Source organism: Psammomys obesus, unplaced genomic scaffold (genome assembly GCF_907164565.1).
Source record: "Psammomys obesus unplaced genomic scaffold, mPsaObe1.curated_primary_1811, whole genome shotgun sequence".
Classification (NCBI taxonomy): Eukaryota; Metazoa; Chordata; class Mammalia; order Rodentia; family Muridae; genus Psammomys; species Psammomys obesus.
The window spans coordinates 14,943,518-14,966,173 of NW_026596120.1; the positions used below are offsets into that span (position 1 = coordinate 14,943,518).

The following is a 22,656-nucleotide window of genomic DNA, read 5'->3' on the forward strand; positions in this document are numbered from 1 at the left end:
ATATATTTATATAAATCTATATGTTTATATATATAGATTTATATATCTGAAAAACCATCTAGAAATGTCTTTTCTAATAAGCCATCCTTTAAACTAGCAACAAATTTTTAAAAGATGAAAATGCTGTATTATCTCAGGTTACTAAGTAACGGTTATCTTGTTAATTTACACTTGTACAGGACTTTTAAAGGATTTAGACAAAAATCCGAACAATTGGTTGTCTAGGACTTAATCCTTGAAAATCCTGGAAATAATTAAGGCTTCAAATGTTCCTAGTGACTGGAAGTATACATAAAGCATCCAGGAGAGTAGCTAAAAATAGGTCATGCTTTCCTGAAAAAGTTTAGGTGGGCCCTGGGAGGGGAGTCTAGAAGAATCAAAATCTAGTGCCAAAGCAAATACCTCTACTGTTGAAGACTGAAGTAAATGTATAAAGCCATTTCCTCCCAGGATGTAGCCACTGTAAACGTAACTGCTAAGAACTCCTTCCATGTGGATGTTCTAGTGAGCCACTATCAGATAATCATTCACAGTTCACACCTAACAGTGTAACTTATCTGTCCACCTCCTGGAAGACTGTTTCCAGACAACAGCAGCCTGGTTCAATCACTCATTGTACACTCCTTATTCCCTTAGATCCCATAGAGAGACACCAGGTTTCCGGACTCTTGACTCTCATTCACATGGGGCTGAGCCCCCTCCCTCATCTCCTCCCCATCCTTCCCTCTCTCCCTCTTCTCCCCCTATGCCCCTTCCTAGTCCACTGATAGAGAAAGTTCTCCTCCCCTTCTATCCGACCATAGTCTATCAGGTCTCATCAGGACTGGCTGCATCATCTTCCTCTGAGGCCTGGCAAGGCCACACTCCCCTCAGGGGAGGTGATCAAAGAGCCAGCCACTGAGTTCATGTCAGAGACAGTCCCTGTTCCCCTTACTAGGGTACCCACTTGGGGACTGAGCTGCCATGGGCTACATCTGAGCAGGGGGTCTGGGTCCTCTCTATACATGGTCCTTGGTTGAAGTATCAAGTCTCTGCAGTCTCCCCCTGGGCCCAGGTATTTTTGGTTCTCTTGGTCTCCTTGTAGAGCTCCTGTCACTGTATTTCTCTTTAACATGTATAATTGCACTACTCAAAATAAAATTATCTTTGTTTCTTTTGAGGAAAAAAAAAAAAAAGCTCTGTCAACCACTCCTCTGGCTTCACTTACTATACCAATCCCCCAAGATGGCAGTATCCCATTCACAGACAATTAAACTTAGAAGCCAAGAAAGCTCAGAAGCACAAGGTCAGATTTTGGGGGACAGGGGAAACTACTGCCCTCTTGCAATGGCTTGGTGGAACCCTAACCTCTACTTAAAGCACTAACTCTACAGAAAAGTCCTTAAACTCACCCCCCACCACCACCTAGTAACACTGTCATCCTGAGCATTTGGCCACCGCTGCTCCCCATTCCAACAATGCCTTGTTATGACATTAATGCCAGGTGGCATAACTGTAGGCATCAAATAGTGGACTATGCTATTTACAATTAACGTTTACGGACTACTTATTGTATGCCAGATGCTATTTTGAGTGCTTACAACAATGTCACAAGACAGCTACCATTACCCTTATTTTTATGCATAAGAAACCAGAGCACAAAAAGCTTTAATAATCTGCACAAGGACAAATACTGTGGAGATGCAGTATTCACAGTGAAATGCCCTGTTCCATGCGGTTAGACTCCAGCATTCCCCTCTCTGCAGTGTTTCTCAATCATCACCTCAACTTTGTGAGCTGCCCATTTTCAATCCCATCTTATAGATGAAACTCAGGAAAGGTGAAATTTTTAGCCTGAAGCCACACAGCTTTGCAATAGGACCAGATTTTAATATTTTGGCTCCATACTTTCTAAGTTGTTAATACTCGGAAGAGGGTACAAACTAAATGAAAAGAAATACAGACCTATTTTAAGATAGTCAATTTCTTTTAGGCTATCTACAAGTTCTTCTAAAAATATTTAGACAGGAAAAAAAATGTTAAGATAGTAAGAAAAATCGTCTCTTCATGGTCAAAAATAATGGGGCAGAAAAGCCCTCAAGTCTTTAAGACATTTATAATCTTTTACTATGAAGCTACATCATTCTTGTGTGGCCATAAAATAAGGACACACTCCTATCTAACAGCCACCCCCTTCTACCTCAGCAGATACGTACTGGCTTCATTACTCATGCTCTGATTCCTAAGACACCAAGGAAGAAAACCGACAGCCAAGTATCCACCTACTTCAGGCTACTCTCCTAAATCTGGTAATATTCTCAAAATAGCTCACAGATGTACGATAACTGCGAGATTTTACTTACAGAGATTTTTACTAAACAGAAACCACTGCATGAATGGACTCAACACTGTCTTATGAAAAACAAACTTGCCTTTCTTAAATCTCTAAAGGACAAGAGAAAGGGGGCTTAGAAAAACAATTTCCGTAACACCAGAAAAAAAAAAAAAACACAACTGCTCTCAAGACCAAATCAGCGTAACTCCTCTGCAGTTACACACTTTGGTGTGTCAGAAATCGCATTCCACCAATTAACCACCGAGAATGAAACTGGGTGAGGTAACCATGCCTCTCATCATAATCCTACATATGCCACAGTTCTCAAACAGCACAACAGATTACTGCATCCATGAGAAACACCTATTTTAAAATCTCAAGTCCTACTTAGCCAATCAAGCTTAAGTTCTCAACAACGGAAAAAGCATTCAGCTTAACTGCAGCTCCTGTGTACCAAATAAAGATTTTTAAACCAAACGATTCAAGGGAAGGGGGAAAACAAGGAATCATTTGTTAAGTACCTTTTCTAGCATCTTGCAGCCCAGTCAAAAAAGAAGGGGGAAAAAAAGAAAGAAAGATGATCACACACAAGCCAGAAGTCAGTACAAACAATAAACATGGTTGGTTAAAGAGGGAAGAAAAATCATTTATTCAGTTATTCAACAATTTTAAAACCCAAGTGCTATAAATAAAAAGCATTATTTTAATGAGGCCAAAGTCGAGTAACGTGACAACAGAACGCGTCCAAACACAATGTGTAATAGGGACAAACAGGTTCCGCTGTCAACATCCAGAAGATGTTTTGAAATAGGGTGGAACTTTAAAATGGGGAAATTCTCAGAAAATTTCATTGAATTCATGGGTTGGGTTCTTTTTTAATTTGTGAGTTGAAATAAAGCTTTTTTTTTTTTTCCCAAAGGTAGAATTTATTTTAAAATCTTTATAATTCAGTCACACACACTAACAAAGCTCGATATGCAAATATACAGAGATATGATCCATAGTCATCTCCTCCCATTTCCATTTCCCATCCGCTGACTCCTTTCAAAGAGCTATAAGGACGTGCACAGATGCTATCTCAAATGAAAACTTCCGTCCCATTACCTATGCTATAGAAAATAACAATTTCCCAGGAAAGCAGACTCCAGCTGTCACCCGCAGAACCTTAATCCCCGCAATGCCCATGTTACCAAAATAAATACTAGATGCCCTCAGGGAAGCAAATCCTCAGACATTTCACATGCAAAGAAAAAAAAATCAATTAAATTAAAAAATTAAAAGGTGGGAAAAGACAGACAACTTAAAAAGCAAACCACCACACCCTCAACTCTGTGTTGCAAACCCATCTACCAGGGGCCTTTACCTTCATTTTCCATCGAAACTGCACTCGGGTTGATGGCTACAAAGTCTTTAGTGTCAGCCACGGCCACACTGGGAATAGAGAGGAGAGGAGGGCAAGGAAGAGAAGACCCCGGAATCCCAGGCTGTCACCCCCGCTCCCGGCCACGCGTCCCACGGCTGCTCCCACCACCCCTAGCAGCAGCATCTGCAAGAGAAACCAGAGGAAGCGGAGCTGACCAGAGGGAAGAGGAGCAGGGCGACCCCTGCCCAGCCGCCACCTCCCTAGCCCACCCCCAGCGTCGCCCGCAGCGCCAGCGCCTCACACCAGCCGGGCGGCGCCCGAGAGGCGCTCCACGGGCATCAGACATCCCCCCCCGGACGCCTCCATCCCTCCAGACCTGGAAGTTTCTGGAAACGGGGCCAGGAGTGGGTACCCGGAGTCCTCTCCGACACCCCAGACGTCCCCCTCCCTCCAGGCTGCGAGGACTCACTAGCGGGGCTGCGGGGGGCGCGCGTGGCGCCACACGGAGCCCAGCCGCGTCCCGAGGACCGGCAGGACGGCGGCGGGGAGGGGATAGGAGGAGCGGCGACGGGGTCCGCCAAGCTCGGCCCGACGGCTCCGCGCGGCTCCGCGCACGGCCGAGCAGCTCTGCTCCCGCCTCCGCCTCCTGCGCTCCGCCCCTCCCCGCCGCCCGCCGCCCGGCGCGCCCTGCACTACCCGGCCCGCCGCCCACCGAGCTTTGTCGCTACCACTTCCGCCGCGGAGAGGCGCGCGCGCAGGCGCACTTCGGCTCTCTGCGCGGGTGAGCGGAAGTGCAGTGAGGCCGAGCCTGCGGGCCGCTATGGATGTAGCCCCGGGCAGCCGGGGATCGGTGGGAGTGCGCGCCGGGCCCGGGGCTCCTCGCGTGCTCTCGGAATGGCTTCTTCCCGCTCTCGACACACCCACCAGGCGCAAGGGGTGGAAGCACGCCGGTTCCCCTCTCCGGGCGCACTTTCCCACCAGGCGGCCCGGGAGTCGAGATGTAGAGGCAGGCACAGTCATGGCCGCGTCCCAGAGTCGCCTGGGCATTCTCTACACAGCTCTGCAAGTCTCTCCCGTCCCGCGGCCGTCACAATCTCCTGGGACGACGCAGGGAGAAGCTGGTGTACCTGTCAGCGACCTCCCACGCGTCGGGACCCTCCCTTGCAAACACCTGCTCTGGCTGCTTCTCTGGGTCTTTCTAGGACCAGTCCTCATGGAGCCAGTTTCCAAAATTCTGTCCTGGCCAGGAGTGTGTTCCGAAGCCCCCTGTGTCATGATAGGGTAAGGTTCAGGGGAGACAGCTCGAGGAAGGACCCTGACCATTTATTTTCCTTGAGAGTATGCAACCAAAATAGCTGGGATAGCAGCTTGAAGTCAGTCGCCCTGCCATCGTAGCTGAAGAACCGATGTTTACCTTGGCCGCTATCGTTTTCCTTTCACTTAGCACCCCACACAAGCCCCTAGTAAATGGGGGGGGGGGGATTGTTGTTGTTTTGATGAATCGTTGCTAAGTTTGGTGAGCACAGGGAGCCGTTAAACCAGTCTCTCACCTAGAACCACTAGAGGGCAGAACTACACCTGTGGCCAGTTCTTGAGCATTCTTTAGCTACCCTCCCCCTCACTTGGCTAATAAATAAATAAATAAGTAAATAAGCCCCTGTCTGCTACAGGTATTTTTTCCTCCATGACTAAATAGCCATTCCAAAGTGCTCTATTAGATCGGGCCCTGTAACAGCCTTCCCACACGCTCAACACAATGGACCAAGTTGTCTGTCTTCCCGTATTAGGTGCCTGTTGAGCTAATTTAGAATCAAAAATTCTGGACCGCTTCGAGGTTGACACACACACTTACTTTGACAAATAAGCTTTTGCCAGGCGTGGTAGTTCATACCACTCTTAAGAGACAGAATCAGAGAAGGATGGCCACAATTGTGAGGCTAGGCTAGTCTAAAAATCTGTAATAACTCTTACCTCCAACATTGGTGTGTATGCCTGATGCTGTTTGTATGCGCAGTGACATAAGCCTGTGGCTTCTATAATAAATTTGCTGTCTCATGCTCAGTTTTACAATCAGCTTGTAACAGTCATTAGTACTTAAAGAACATTAATGCTACAGGCATACTTTAAAACACAATGTTTATAAAGTATATTGCATGATATAAACACTTAGAATTCATATATAGACTTATGGAAAAAGTAATGTCATTGTTGTGCTTTTTTTTTTTTTTGTCAGCTTGACACAGCTGTTGTCATCTGGTAAGATGGATGCTCAGCTGAGAAAGCGTTCCCCTCAGGTTGGCCTACAGGCAAGTCTGTGGGGCATTTTCTGAAGTGATTGATGTGGGAGTGCCTGGATCACTATGGGCAGGGCTACCGATGGGCAGATGGTCCTGGGTTATAGAAAATGGCAAGCTGGGTGAGGTATGAGAGGCAAGCCAGCAAGCAGTGTTCCTCCCCTGGCTGTGCTTCGGTTTCTGCCCTGGCTTTCCTCACTGATGGACTGGATTGGGACATGGAAGCCAAATAAACCCTTTTCCTTCTTAGGACAGAAATAGGAAACCAAATTAGTCCATCTGTATTGGTTGGACTAATTAGCTGAAACTATGTGTGTTGCTTGGGGTGTGTGTTTGTTTCTATTCTGTACCAAATCACTACTCCCACCCTACCCAACATCAGTAACTTCTACCTCCTGTTATTGAAAGTTAGCACTTATTATACATATAATTTACATACGAAAGCTTTAATTAAAACTATTAAAGCCAAAGTGGAGGGTCACAAACTCCAGAAACTCTTCTCTCACTTCCTCCTCAGAGCATGCTGGGCCGTCCTATGAGGTGTGGTATAGCCAACCCCACCTCAGCCTGTGACAAAGGGACTGAAATGCAGTCAACTGCAAACAGACAATACAAGCATGGAATAAGTACTCCCTTTTCCCTTTATGTCTAAAACTGTTGGAAGGGACTGAAAAAGCCGGCAAAGCGCTGCCAAGGTATAAGCTTGTGACATGAAGAGTAGCTGTAACGAGACTGGTGGCCATGAAAGAAAATGTAGCAAGTTTCCTTGCAACACACCCTAGACTTTTCTTAGAAATCAGCCTCCGAAAACTTGGGTTTCACTCCTTTTGTTTTGAATCTCTAACCTACAAAATTAAGTGCACCTCAGGCAGAAAGTGGTCCCACGAGCTAAGGCTGTTTCTCAGTGGTGGGGCACTTTGTTTCAAAGGTCAGCGCCACCAAGAAGGAAAGTGGGGTAAGGAGATGAGAGAGAAAAGTGGTCACATGAGTGAGAAAGGGAGAAGTGTGACTTTTGTTGTTGTTTTGGTTTTTTGAGACAGGGTTTCTCTATGTAGTCTTCACTGTCCTGGACTTGCTTTGTAGACCAGGTTGGCCTCGAACTCACAGAGATCCACCTGTCTCTACCAGCCTGAGTGCTGGGATTACAGACATCTGCCACCGCACCCAACTAAGATGTCTTTTCTTGGGAGAAAAATTTACAATTGGGGACAAGTGAGGAAGAATGGTCATAATGCTCCAATTTTATTCCTACTGTTCCTTATTCTAAGAGGATATGAGCCACATTGTTTTTAATGTTAAATTATAATAAAAATTGAACATTTGGCTGGAGAGATGGCTCAGTGGCTAAGAGCACTGTCTGCTCTTCCGGAGGTCCTGAGTTCAATTCCCAGCAACCACATGGTGGCTCACAACCATCTATACTGGGATCTGATGGCTTCTTCTGGTATGTAGGTATCCATGCAGATAGAACATTCATGTACATAAAATAAGTAAATAAATCTTTTAAAAAATGAACATTTAAAATATATGAAGACAAAACACTTTTTATAAGTTAGCCTAGTCCAAATATATATATATATATATATTATTTTTTTACCTAATAAAGGACATGCAGTCTCAAGTATGACATCTGTCATTTTTTAAAATCCAGATGATAAAGGAATTTGGATTTTAAAACTTAAGAAAAGTTATTTTAAAATCTTCCCTCAGCTAATATCTTCATTTAAACTTTTAACATCACCTGAATGAAAGCATTGAAATTGTAATAGTTCTACTTCCTAGGAAGAGTAAGCAAGAAAAGGTATGCCCTGAAGTTCGTTATCTATACAACTGGTCTAAAAATATTACTGAGCATGTTTATGGACATGTATGTATGCTCATGATTGTATATGTGTGTGTGTGTGTGTGTGTGTGTGTGTGTGTTCCATCTCTAGCACGTGTTACAAACCAGCCTTAGGTACCATCTTTAGAAACATCCTTCACTTCCTTTGAGGCAGGTCTATAATTGGCCCGGGGCTCCCTAGTCAGCCTAGACAGACTGGCCAGTAAGCCACAGTCATCCTCCTGTCTCTGCCTCCCCAGAAACAGAATTATATGCACATGCCACTATTCTCAGCTGGAGATGGAACTCAGTAAGTTTTCTTGTTTTCAACACAAGCCTATGACTGGCAGAGCTGTCTTCACAGGCTCTAAACATTGAACATTTTTCTAAAATATAGAAAGATACAACCTTTTATTGTAAATTAACCTACTCCAACTATACAACAGAATCTTCCTTATACAATGAAGGGCATGTGAAGTGTCAAGTATGAGGAAATGGGGTCACCACGAAGAATGTCATATGAAATCAGTGTCTAACAGCTGCCTGCCATGACCACTATGCATCTGCTTGTTTCCGTGTTTTACAGTGCTACAGTAAAAGTTGAAAGCAAGAACTTAAAAAGTTGAAGGAATTAAATAGAAGTCACCTGTGTTTGGTTAGTTTAATTGCACACAGATCCCTAAATACTATGCAAATATTTTATCTCCCACAGAATTCCATAGGCTCATGCACATTTAATAGCATCCAAGATCTGAAATATTTGATGAGCCTGAGAAAAAGACACTGGGGAACTTTAAAGTATACTCTTAATCTTTATTTTTAAAGTTTGCACTGAGTATGTCTCCCCACTCTACAGATTCTGAACCTAGAATGTTATTTGGGATTGTTACTACATAGTGCCAATCTCTCATGTTGGAGATAAACATGCCAAAGGGTGCAGTTGAGGATAAGAAAAGAAAAAAATAAAACAAGATGTGAGTAGCTGCTCTCAAATCGGCCCAAATAGACAGTATCCCGAAGTTCTGTAAGACTTATTGTGAAATGTAAATGCATCCATTTAAAAAGATACCATCCTGAGAGTTGGTGGTATAGCTCATGGTAGGTAAGCCTGAGTGTAGCCTGCACCAAGCCCAGGCTCAATCCCTGGCCCCAAAATAAAGGAATAAAGGAAATATGATCCTATCTGATATTCAAACTTACATAATTCATCTCTGTCCCCAAAAGATATTACTGTATGTGACATATATGTGAGATTTGTTGAGTAAACGCATAATCTGAAAGGTTGTCATTGTATATATTTACGGTAGAATAGACAAAGGCGACCCCACCTGAACTTTCCCACTGAGCTTTGCTATAGAGCAAGTTGGGTGAAGGATTTAAGGGATTTTCAGAATGTAACATTCGTCTTCAAAACCACAAAGGGGTTAACTAGGACTACTTGATCAAAGCAGGAGTCAGTCCTACACAGTATCAAGCACTGCCCAAAACAGGAAATTGCATGAGATGTTGACCACCAAGTAACCACTTGAAGTTGGAAGCCAAGGATGCCCAGGCTCACACTCCCTTAGGGAATCTCAGCTTCTCCTGCGCTTTGGGTTTTGATGGCTTGTGTCTCAGTGCCTGACAAAAGCCGGAGTGCTTTAATCTCCCGCCCGATTTTCAGCCAGGATCTCAGGGGTTAAGGAATCTACTCTTCATTCCTGGGAAGCCAGTGGTGAGGAAGCAGCAGGCCGGCCTTCCAGTGCCCAAGGAAGTTTTAATGGCTGCTAGTAAATATTTTCTGGTGGGCCTTGCCGGTAGCTTGGTTATCATAAATGAGTTTTGGTGTTATGTTCGTAGGCCATAAACACACAGTTTGGGTGTGTTTGCAGTTATCACTAGGCCTCTTCTTGCCATTCAAATGCTTTCTCATTTTCATGTAGGAAAAAATATCAGTCTCTTTATCCTGCTGCACTCTGGCCTGGGAAAGCTTGTATTTCTTCACATTTTCAAAGCAGCACATTTTAGATGTCAAAGTTTTCTACTCCAACTAGAAGTGTGTGTGTGTGTGTGTGTGTGTGTGTGTGTGTGTGTGTGTGTGTATCTTTGCCTGAACTTGTCCTGTGTCCCTCCATGACCCCTGAAGAAATCATTTCTCTCTACTGTGTTTCCTATGGTACAAACAAATGAGAGAAGGTGCCATTATGATAATAAAGTAAAGAGGGATATACTCACGACAGAAAATAGCTCAAGGCTAATGAGAATTCTGAAGCTTAGCCCAAATCAGAGTCATGCCAACAGACTGTTGCAGCAAGTGAGCATGCTACACAAAATATAGACTCCGCATCAGAGAGATGGCTTACAAGATAGTTGATTTAAAAGGAGGAATTTCAATTTGGCAATATGACTTGGGAGAAACACAAATCCGAAATCAGCAGGGAAGATTTTGTGCAACACAAGCAAATTGTTAAAATCTTTAGGCTAGAAAGTTCTTTGCTACAAATAAAGATTATATGGAAAACCAAAAGCCCTTATGATATGCCTTTAGGTAACTTTACTTTTTGTTTTTGGTTATAAGAGGCAGTTCCTGAATACCTATACCCTGTATTAGAAGATGCTAAAAATAATTTGATGTTGCCGAATATTCTCTATTAGGGTGAAATGGGGATTGAAGGTGGCAGGGTACTGGAGCTATGTCTATAATTTGAGAACAAGCTGAAGATTTGGGACTTGACTGGTTCCTATTTCAAAGAGCCAGAACTTTTCAAAGAAACTGGTACATCAACTACTGGGAATACCAGTAGCATAAATGGAAGTGTTCTCACAAACTAGAAGTGACATCAGGCCCTTTGACGGGTGGGGAGAAGAGAGATCTCAGTGTTGTAGGACAAGTGTTGAAGTCGGTATTGCACAAACACTATGAATGACTCTCAAATACCCACACTCTTCCCCCATCTCTCAGTGCCACTACCACCACCAGCAGCAGCACCACCTGTGCGCTTGGCGGAACTACTCCTTCTCAGATCTTACTAGGACCAACCGAGCCAGAAAGTCTCAGGCTAGATTCAACAATCTGTGATTGAACAAGATGCCTAAGGATGCTGAATGCTTGAGAGGGTTACAACCATCTTGGCGCACCCCACCCCCACCTCCCCCCCACACACACACACCAAACACATCTCTAGTGACAAATGAACAGCAAGGGTGCAAAAAAAGTGAAGGGAAGAAGGCCACCAACCTGGAGCCTGATCTGCCCTGGGCTTCCTGTTATATGAGATAATAGGTTACATTTTCTGCTGCTTGTAACTAGAAGCATCCAGATTGGTAGACTGAGGGGAAAAAAAAATTAGATAAAAGGTTAAAATTTAGCTGGTTATTCCTATAACAGTGTAAAGAGTTTAATGCAGTATGGCATGTGAGATGATCAAAGGACAAAGTGTCACGCCAGTCATTTAAAACGTGTAAGGCAGCACTGATGGGAGGGCACAGAAGAAGACATAAGGCACACGACTGAACTAAGGGTATGTTTCTTTTCAAGGCCCATATCAGCAAGTGAAACAAAACTTGGCTCTTCGCTTCAGTGGTTCTATGGATGAAGTTTTTTTTTTTTTTTTAATTCAAAAAAGAGATGTTTGAAAAATCAGACAACTGCACCTCATTCTTGAAAAAAAAATAAAGTGACGTTTAGACATTTTGGCTTTTTACATAGCTGTGTGCCCTGGCACCTTTTGTTGTTGTTATTGTTCTAAGCTGGGCCTCAAACTCAGGGCTTCTTACATGCTAAGCAAGACTTTCACTACACTGAACCCTTAGGCCAGGCTGTTGGGGTTTTTTCTTCTCTTTTTCTTGACTAGTGACTATAGCAGCAGATTCTACATCAGGGATGAAAACTGAAGTTCAGTGTGCTTCTTATTGCCTTAGATGATTTACTTTCCAACAAACTTAAAAGATAGTTAATTGTGTAGGATTCATACATGTCTTTATTATCTAACTTAGAGCAAGTGAGAACCTATAGCCATTTTTAGAAAATTTTTAGGGATTTTAGAATGCCTTACAAACATTGTTCATTGTTCCCTAGGTTAAATAATCAAACCTGGCTCTTTTGTTTAACTGGAGAGAGTTCTTGGGATTGACATACAAACTAGATACTCTACCACTGAACTACACAACCAAATTGACTCATTTATACCATGGAAAAATACAAATGTGCTAGGAAGGGGGAAATGCCAAGACTGAACACTTGATTAAAGCACTTAATTTTAGGAAAAAAAAAATGTTTATTTATTTATTTATTTATTTTGGTTTCTCTGTGTGGCTCTGACTGTCCTGGACTTGCTTTGTAGACCAGGTTGGCCTCAAACTCACAGCGACCTACTGCCTCTGATTCCTTGAGTGCTGGGATTAAAAGGGTACAACACCACACCCAGATAAGAAAAACAATTTTCAGTGAGCAACCCAAACCAGACATTTGTTTAGTGCTTTTCGATAGAGACAAAGCAGTCCTATGAGGTAATCTGTCTCGGTCGTCACACACCTGTGAGGCAAACAGCTCACTTGCTTCTTAGAGCTCACAAAGCTGTGACTCACACAGGGGACACTCCTTGCAGAAGGATTTCCTCCTGCCCGGTGTAAAAGCCATCTTTGATTGCCTGCATATCTCCATGGTGCCCGGCTAGAATGTGAACAGCGCTCCCCAGCTTGCTGACCGTCCCCTCAGCTCCCTATCTTGCTTTACTCACGCCTGGCCTTACTCCGTTCACGATGAACTCACACAACTCGGAGAGGGACTAATTCCAGAATCTAGGACATTTGTCTTAGAGCTCCCTTGATGACAGTCAAGACTATATTATTTAATTATATAGTCATTGTCTTTCTTGGCTGCTCTCGGTTATTGTCTACAATCTACTTGTTTGTTTTTATTTAACCTTCAAATATCATTCCTGGGGAATTCATGCTCCAAGCAGAAGCTTTTCAGAAATCTCTTGGGTTTCTCTTCTCAGAACTGGAAAGGGCCGCTAAAATGAGAGTGTAATCTTAATGAATAAATAAGCAGAGGCAAGTATTTTAGAGAGATTATTCAGTAGGTAATTGAGACATGTTCATTAACATGCTCTATTGAAAAAATCAACAGAATACATATTAACCATATGTCTAGGATCTAAAAGCCACTCGACAGTATCAGGAATACTGATTTCATCTTTCCAGCTAAATTTTTCTGGGTCTTTAACATCCTTTTTGTGTATGAAGCAAGAGTAGGGGCAAGGAAAATTTATTTTTTTAGTATTAAGATCATGGCGACTTTAGTTTAGATCATACAGAGGGCAGGTCAACTATTCTACCCTTTTGAAGCCCCATAATTTAAATCCACAACTAAAATTCCCACTTGCCCTTCAGTTTAATCAGTAAACATCTATAAAAGAAAGAAGTAGATAGATATGAATATGTATGTTAGAGTCTTAGAGCAAAGAAACTGCCTCATCATTTCTTGCATTAGTAAGTATTATGTAATGCTTGGCATGGGGCTGCTGTAGTTGAAAATGGTCAATTAAGAACTTTCCAAGCTGCAAGTCCTCATTACTGTTCCCCTGGCGTTACCAATGATACTGCATCTTTCTAAGTGGCACCCAGGCTGTTCTTGAGAAAGATACGGCAACCCCTATCAGCTCTGATTCTAAAAAAAACACGCAGCATCAGCTAGCCTCCATCCATAGTTCTCAAAATGGGGTCCTTGCCATGAGGGAACTTGTTAGAAAGGCAAATTCTTGGGCTTCATCCAGCGCTACTGAATTAGTAACTCTGAGGGTGAGGTCCAGTAGTCTGTGTTTTAATTAGTCCCCCGGGTGAGTCCAATGCCTGCCTAGGTTTGAGCACAAATTTGCAAGAAGCATAAAGCATTCATCTAAAGACCGTTTTGATCATGGTAAGTAGTCTTTAATTCTAAAGAACACAGTGAGATGCACATCAGTATTTAAAACCTTCTCTGTCACCCTTAAATCATGTGAGACTCGAAACTCTTTCAAGTAGATGCCTATTGGCCTAAACCCAGTTATCTAAAACATGAGAGGAAAGCACACATTGATCATAAAGGGATCACACTTCTCACCCTGTAACCACCTCTGCACATCACACCAGACACGCTTTGGGCAATAAAGACAAAAGATAGAGAGCGGTGCCATGGTTGTAATGCCAGCTATGAAGCCAGCCTTTGTTTCCTGATTCTAGGCTGGACCTTTGGAACAATGTCTCCTTGACCAGCGGTTATCAGGCTTTTTAGCCAGACCAGACCAGTAAGATGAAAGAGAGAGACTTTTTTTTTTAAACAAAGCAAATAGAAAATGCCATTCTCTTGAAACTGGATCCTCCCCCATGAAAATAGTTTCATTTTTAAAATAAGAAAGGTTTTAGTCATGTAACAATTAAGAGGCTATAACATTTTTTAAGACATTTTGTGTAGATTTGTGTTGGAGACAGAGCAAGAGGTAAGATTTCACACTATTCAGTGTTTTTTAAGAAAATTTTATTTTATGTATATGCAAGTTTTTTTGTTGTTGTTGTTATTTTTTGTCTGCATGTGTGTCTGTGTACCACTTGTTTTCCTGGTGCCCTGGGAGGCCAGAAGAGAGTATTAGAGCCCCTGGAACTAGAATTCCAGATGGCTGTGAGCTACCATAACAGCACTGAAAATTGAACCCAGGTCTTCTGGAAGAGTAGCCAGAGTTCTTAACCACCGAGTCATCTCTCCAGCCTCCTCTACAAATGTTTTAAATTTTCTCCTGTGCTCAAGAGAAGGTTCTGTAGTTAAGAGAACATGCTACTGTTCCAGAGGGCCTGGGCTTGATAGCCAGCACCCACATCACGTGGCCTCTAACTTTAGCTCTGGGTGGGACAGGGGGATCTAGTATGTAATTTTAAAAAGAGCAATATACTGCTTTGCAGAAGACCCAGGTTCAGTGTTCAGGACCCATATCAGGTGTCTTAAAGCCACATGTAACTTCAGTTCCAAGGCATCTGATTCATCTGGCTTCTGCTGGCACATGTACTGAACTGGTATGTACATACCTACACACACACAGAGACACACACTCATAGGGAGAAGGGGGAATTCAAAATTAGTTGTAAACATGTAAATTTGCTACATAAAGCTAATGTGTTTCTGTAATTTGCCTTGTTTTCTGAGTTGTTTTTATTGATAAACTGTGGCCTAGTTGAGTGATAAATATTGTAACACAGATAACAGCACAGATGCAGTCAGAAGCATGGCTTACATTTCAAAACAGTTATCCATGGATGCAAAAAAAAAAAAAAAAGGGAGAAAAATTCAAGAGCTTCTGCTTCAAAGAGGACCCAGGGAAAGGCTGGGCCTCCGAAGGCATGAGCAATGAACACAGCAAGAAAAGCAAACACAAAGGTGACTCTTTATAGGATATCAAGCAAGTTACAGTAACTATGTTATAACTGCAAATACCAGATGGGTTTGCAAAAGCTTGATTACTTCTTAATGAATTTTTAAAGACTTCCTTTAGTGTGGTTATAATTTTTCTACTATGTGGTCTTTAACAGCAATAACATACTCTTACCCTCCACGTGTTAACTTGCTTGGTTAGAAGAATAGTAAACGATGTGTTTAATATTAATTAAGCTAATATAGGCGTTTGAGACCTATTTGTATTTGCAAACAATCCCTTAGCAAATAAAAAATTCCCTTGCAAAGATAAGTGAGGACAGAGAGACGAGAACCCTGAGACTTTCCAGCACTACAACATCCCCAATTTACATCATTCTATTTACAAAACTCCCCGGAAAACGAAAAGAAAAAGAATGACTCCCTTCACTCAGTGAGGTTGGACACTGCTGCTCAGGATAGACCTTGTAGGCCATCTTTTTGACGTACCTATGATGTAGACTCTTGTGTATTAAAGTGTAATGCCATTTTTAAATTATGTTCCCCCATCCAGGGCAGGTTTTCTTGGAAGCCAACAGAAGTTAGGCTTTAGAGAACCTCATTCGCAAAATCCACTTCAAGAATAAACTCTAGAATGTTCTCACAGTCTTGCGTCTCGGTAAAACTTTGCAGGTTATTTGAATTGCAGTTGATGTTGGAGCACTGTTTTTTCTGACTCTTCTCTATCCTGTGCCATGTAAGTGACCACAGGTATATTCTGGATCTAAACTCAAGGGAGCCTGAGGCGGGGAAAGCATTTAGATTGTTTTAGGTTTAGTGGCAGATATAAACGAGGTTGGTAGGCGGCATAGGTATGGTTACATTGTTGCTAACTGCCCTGGTGGAGAAATGACAACCAGCAACGTTGCTATCTGTGCAGGAGAGACAGAACCAGCAGCTAGTCTGCTGTCCTCTCTAGACTTAATTTATAGACAAATACAAATTAACCATGACCAGGGAGTGTCTGCATTCTTGTTCTCTCACATGAGGGGGTCATTAAAGATCCCAGACCCCCAAAAGGGGGTCATTTTAGGATATCTCAGTTAATTAGTAAAAAAAAAAAATATATATATATATATATATATATATATATATATATATATATCCTCTACATTTTGTTATGTTTGTGATATTTGTCATTCAACTTTGTAATTGTTATGATTTATTTTAAATATTAATTTTGTATCATCATTGATACTTATGGCTTCTGATGTTTAATTTAATGTGGCATTTTCATTGGGTTAATGATGGCTGGCTGGATTGCAGCTGGAAAGACATTATTTCTATTGGCGAGGGTGAAAAGAGATAAGCATTTGAATCAGTAGCTCAGTGTGTGCAGCTCCCAAAGGAACTTAAAAGCATAGAAAGGGCATGTTTGCTCCTTCTGTGTTGAGACCCTCATCTCCTGTCTTCAGTGTTCCCAGTTCTCAGGCCCTCTTCCCTGGACCAAATTAAATTACCAACTCTTCTGGTCCTTCAACTTGCAAAGGAAAGCACATGGGAATTCTAAGCCTCCATAATCCTGAAATATATACATCATAAATACCCATAATAAATATAAGTATCTTGATTTTAAAAAGACACATCTTCCCAACACAACTTACCTATATCTAACCATTACCTTTGTAAAATTTTTATTTCTTTTATATGAATTGGTGGTTTGCCCACATGTATACCTGTATACCACACACGAGTTACATGTATGTGCCGGGAATTGCGCCTGGGTCCTCTAGAAGAGCAGCTAGCACTTCCAACCGCGGAGCTACCTCTTCGGTTCTGTTCCCCTTAGTACGTTTAAGAAAATGTAACTGCCAGGATAAAGTGAAAGGAAAGGGAAGAAATGGGACAATTGGGGTGGGGGCGGTGGCGTGTTGGATCTGTGTCTCACGTGGAGAGGTTGTGTCAACAGAGCTGGATCCACAATCTTCCTGCCACCACTTATGAATTATAGACCCAATTATTTCACCTCTTTAAATGTCATTTCTCTTAGTCACAAAATGAGGGGGACGCTACCCACTTTGCAGTGTTATAAGGATTAGCTGAGGACTGCTCCAAAGGACCTTGCCAAGCGCTTAGCATAGGTAAGACATTTGATTAAAACAAACAAACAAACAAACAAACAAACAAAATCCAAAAACTTAAGATGAGCCAGCAAAAAAAAAAAAAAATCAATAATTTGCTCATTTTCACAGCAGATTTTGAGCAGTACGACGTATGTAGGGATTTTGTTTCTTTTTCTGTCGAGACAAGGAACTGTCTGTACATTGTGTGAGAGTGTGTCGTCTTCTGCTCTGAACAGAAATTGGCAGTGTCGTTCGTGAGCTGTGGAAAGAGTGAAGTTGGGCAATAAACCTCTGTATTTGGGATCCTGAAATTCTCCCAGATGATCATGTAACAAAGATCCTCAACCCCTGATGCTATTGAAAGATGGCGGGACATCAGGATGAAGAATCTAGGGAAAGGAAGGCCTCTGAGGGCATTCCCTCAAAAGGGATATTTCAGACAACAACCCTTCTTTCTCCCTTCTTTCCCAGACACAAAAAAAGTGGGTAGTTTCCTTTCCCTAAAGTTCCTGCCATGGTCTCCTGACTTGCCACTGGCCACCAAAATGAGAAAACTTAACTATGGACTGAAATCTCCTCTGGTGTTTCATCACAGAATCTGATGAACACACAATTTAGGGGCCGAATGAATGTACGAGGGCTTGCAGTTGCGTTCCTATATCTCAGAGACATAAAAACAGTCCAGGCGGTCACCCGTTTATTCTGCATTTCCAAGGCAGCTGAGTACAGTAAATGGGAAAATTCACAAGCAAATGACAGGATTAGCAACAGCTTAGAAGTCAGCCCAGGGTCCAGGTGTCTCCTCAGTAGATCTGCACAGCTGTGATGATATGAACCACTAAGGACAGAGCGTGATCTTTAGAAGTTCCCATTGAAAAACAGAAAGCTGGCAGTGTTACATTCAGGAAGAAAGAGTAAAATGAATCAGAGGCTTTACACTGCGGGGAGGGGTTTAAAGGTTTAAATGTCACAGAGAAAAACCTGAAACTCCTCAAGCTCCTATCCATCCATAAGTACATAAGTACACGAGGTTATTTATCCTTAGACTGGAGGGGGCTATAAAAGCTACGAAGCTATGGATAGAAATATTCAATGGTCCATTAGGCTCAGGAAAGCTAGTCCTCGGTACATAAGCTTTTCCCCGGAGGTCTTTGCTAGGCATAGTTACATCTCCTTTCTTGCTGAAGGATTTGCACACTACCAGAATCTCTCAAGTCATTTGATTCTGTCTTCCTTGCTCTTAGACCTCAGAGTAGTGTTGCTCATTCTATAGAATTTTTTTCAACTAGCTAAATGAAATTTAAAAAAAAAACAAAACAAAACAACAACCTAATCCTGTGCTTTTCATCTTTCCATTGCCCACTGATCTAGAATCTTAGGGCTAGAGTGGGCCAAATAAGTCATTCAGTATTCTCTTTGATAAGCAGAAACCACTGTTAACAATGATCTTCAAAGAGGGACAGGAAACTGTGTATTCTGTAAGTGGCTGTTCATTCCTTCCTCTTTGACTTAACTATGACATCACAACCCTTCCCTGCAATTCTATCCACAAGTCACGCTTAACGTTTTCTGCAGCCTCTAAAGTACATTGCTAGATTTCCCCACAAATTAGCCCTATGGATCTTATGAAACATATACATGAACACAGACCAAAGCAATCATATCCTGTCTCTTCCTCGCGGAGCCTAATAAACAGGATTTTTTTTTTGTAAGCACTTCTGTCTTAGGATAGATTTCATGACACCCCTTAGCCCCCTTTATTCATTTCCATCAGCCTGTATTCAGTGCCCCATGTCTGATAGGCGCATTGCAAATTGTCTCTGACTTACTGGTATTAAATAGCTCCCCAAATGGATGGAATTGCTCAGGACCGGTACAACAAAGAAGTCTTGCATGGTTTCCTTAGAGCATATATCAGACCTAGGACTGAGGTGGGGAACCTGCCTAGGCTGGAAACATAGTGCAGTGTAGGCACTTGCCCAGCAGGGAAAGCTGCCCTGCAGGAGTCAGCGCACAATGAAGCTTTGAAGATAGAGTAGCTGTTAAATTAACTAGAAGACAGAGGGGGAACAAGTGGAGGGAAGAGTGGGATGGGAAGTTAACAGGGAAATGGGGTAAGCAGAAGGGAACATAGGAGGGACAGAGGGAAGCAAGATCAACATACAATGAGAAAGACCATCAGAGCCAGCTCAGTCAAGGCCTTCCATGACAGGGAGCCCCATCCTTTTCCCCAAAGCAAATGAGAGCCACTGAAAGATCACAAGCAGGGGCCTGGAAGGCCTGTCTTTGAAAGACTGTCTGTCCCAAGTGGAATCCCAGGAGTCTATTCTGTGTCTCAGGCAAGAAGTAATTACGGCCTCTGGGGTAAGATTCTGGAAGAGAGAAGACAGGAATCTAGGTATAAGAGTAAAAGGACACGAAGACCGCATAGATACCTACTGGGGAACCACAAAGGGCCTGGCTAGGCTACAGGATGCATGGGTGGGGCGGGTTCCCAGGATAGGTCTGTCAGGATGGTAGGTCATGACACGGGGTGATGGTGACTCAGGAGCCATTAATCTCTCCATACCCCCTTAATTATAGGATATCAGGGTATTGGGAACCTTACCCCCCATCAGTTAGAGGAATTTTGTAATTATCATGATTAAATAGTTTCACTTTTAATGACATATTTAATAGTCAAAAATATTACGGGGCAACAATTGACTCCCAATGCAACCTACATAGAATTACAAAAAGCCTACACGAGGTAGAGTTAAAATCTCTGCCTCTACTTTAAATTCTACACAGATACTCTTTTATTCCTGCACCCAAATCATTAAATCTTACTCTTCTCAAACCAATCACAAGGACACTGGACACATTCCAGTTCCCTCAGATGTCACTATCAACAGCGTTTTAGTATTTCATAACACACACACACACACACACACACACACACACACACACACCTGCTAAACATAGCCCAGAGCTTTGTGGTGATAAATGAATAGCTCTGCCACTGTATCACCATCTCTTATGACTTCTTTTTACGTTTTTGTATGTCTGAGTATGTGTATATGTGTATATGTGTGAGTACACAAGCCTCGGTTCTTTCTTCTATCCTGTGAGTCTCAGAGATCAAACTCGGGTCACCAGGCTTGGCAGCAAGTGCTTTTACCAGCTGAGCCATCTCACCAGCCCCATCATGACTTACTAGCAACCAACCAACCAACAAACAAACAGAACCCCACAACTTTTAAAAATGAATAACTTTGGTATAATTTCAAGTTAACCAATTTACCTTAAGGAGCTTAAAAACTTCTCACATTTCTTAGAACATGCTAGAGTGAAATGTGTGTCATTCCACTTAGGGAGGCCAAGCATATATCAGCAACCCTCTAAACCTTATCGGGTATGCTGAGCCTCAACATAGATTTATTTAGGAGGGGGAATTAGAGTGCCCTCGAGTTTTAGAGTGTTACTCAGGTCAGGAGTAAGAGTCAAAATAAAGGCCCAGTTTTCTAAAGGTCAAGGTCAATTCAAATACTTACTATCTCAACTTTGAAGAGACGTTCTCTGATAAACAAGGAAGGAAGAAAATGAAGCTATTGGTGAGGCTAGAGGTCTAGCTCAGGGGTCGCAAGGCCCTGGGTCCAAGTCTCAACACCATTGTTTTTAAAAGGCAAATAGAAGAGGAAGAACAGAAATTGCTTAAAAAAAATAAAATAAAGACTGTGGAGCCTGTTTGACTCAGGCACATTCTCTTAAACCATTGTGGAGAAACTTTAGACAAGCCTCCCAAACAAGATTTGATTATAAGCTATAATTAAAAAGTAGTTTTAATTATGCTGTGTTCCTCAGCTTCACAGGGGACTCTTCTTATCTCAGGTAGACTCAGAGTTGCTCTTAAATGGGCACGCTTTATCTGGTTGATGGAGCGTTCTCGAGGGTATTGCTTATACAGAAAGAAATGTTTTCACGCGAGAGAGTAAGGCTCTAGCAGCCTAGAGCATCTCAAACCCTTGTCCATTAAGTTAGTCAACTCATATTTTCTGACCCCTCCTCTTATCTTCCCCTTGCCAGGGATCTGTAGAAGGAGAAATTCAGGTTGATGGAACTACTGATGTCCAATTCTCAAAGACAGGCTCTTCTCTGCCAAGCCTCGTGTCATCGCTCTTACCATCTTTTTCTGTGAATGACAGCATCTGACCCCTGTGACATACCTACACACACAACTTCTCCCATAATGATGAAGCACCCTTCGTTCATTCAGCTACATAAATGTCTCTCATTTGTGCCCAGATACATGTTGGGTTCCGGTGCTGAAACAACAAATGAAAATTGTCTTCCTTCACTGGGCTGAAATAAGATTTTACTTTGAGAAGAAAAACCTGAATGCCGCGAAGACAGAATTGGAGCAGTGAGAGTGGATATGGGACCCCAGCTGGAAGGCTATTCTTGCAATAACCTAATGAAGAAAAGGTGGTAGGGTGGTGGTGGGAAATTCAATAATTATTGGAGAATTGGCTGGTGCGTTAGTTACTCATCAACTTGAAAACCTGCTGAGGAAGGGAGCTGAGGAAAAGCACTGTGGCTTGCCTCTGCTTCTTGCCGTCATGTCTGTGAGTTACTGTTGTTAGAATCAGACTCTAGCTTCTTCAGTCTTCCAACACGGACTGAAGTTGATTGACTCTCTAGGAATCTTCTAGGCCTTCAGCACCAGAATAGGAATACTAACTCCTTCAGCTTTATGGACTGAACAGCTGTGAAGTTTTTAGCTTCTAGCATGTTGATGAAAATTATTGTATTACCCAACATCTTCCTTGGAAGCCATTTCAATGTGTGTGTGTGTGTGTGTGTGTGTGTGTGTGTGTGTGTGTGTGTGTTTACATTTTATCAGTTCTTTTCCTTTAAAGAACACAGTCTTTTGAAATAATCAGGAAAGGGTGGTAAGGAGGAGAAGGGCAGATACAAAGATGTTGCCAGGGTTTCATGGTCTGAGCTTTTAGGTTTATTGATGAAAAAACTGGAAGAGTAACCAGTTTAGTTTAGGGGGGGCGGGGTGTGAGTTTTCTCTGAACACATTCAATTTGCCATGTCTGCAAGACATTCGATGGAGGCATGGAATAGGTAACTGGGTATATGAGGCTGTGGTGTCCTCCCAGTAGGTGTTTGAAAGCGGTTGGCTTATAGGCAGTGATTGAAGCTGTGGGAACGGCAGCCCTCACCAAGTAAAAAGAGAACAGACTTTCCAAATGAGCTCACAATCTGGCTCCTTACATTCTCACATAAATCTATGCCAAGTCTGCACTGTTATGAACCGTGAAGAGCCCTAGATCCCTGTAGGCCACCCTAGGCTGAAGCCAAGGAACAGGCTCTCAAGAGGAAGAACAAATTC

The 22,656-nt window shown here is 42.5% G+C and overlaps 2 protein-coding genes across 6 annotated transcripts in view; one reads left to right on the forward strand and one right to left on the reverse strand.

Annotated features, from left to right (window-relative positions):
• Atp2c1 (ATPase secretory pathway Ca2+ transporting 1) overlaps positions 1-4,392 on the reverse strand; it is a 106,556-nt gene extending 102,164 nt beyond the window's left edge. Inside the window, exons 1-2 of one of the 5 annotated variants that reach the window (XM_055629474.1) lie at positions 4,054-4,392; positions 3,678-3,860 (exon numbers count right to left, since the gene is read on the reverse strand). In XM_055629474.1, coding sequence (XP_055485449.1) covers positions 3,678-3,683 — 6 coding nt within the window. In that variant the 5' untranslated portion in view covers positions 3,684-3,860; positions 4,054-4,392. The remainder of the gene's footprint in view (positions 1-3,677; positions 3,861-4,053) is intronic. The other 4 variants (XM_055629475.1, XM_055629476.1, XM_055629477.1 and 1 more) reach the window with 4 other exon arrangements.
• Positions 4,393-4,497: 105 nt separating this feature from the next.
• Pik3r4 (phosphoinositide-3-kinase regulatory subunit 4) overlaps positions 4,498-22,656 on the forward strand; it is a 93,336-nt gene continuing 75,177 nt past the window's right edge. Inside the window, exons 1-2 of the mRNA XM_055629508.1 lie at positions 4,498-4,958; positions 5,911-5,983. Coding sequence (XP_055485483.1) covers positions 4,498-4,958; positions 5,911-5,983 — 534 coding nt within the window. The remainder of the gene's footprint in view (positions 4,959-5,910; positions 5,984-22,656) is intronic.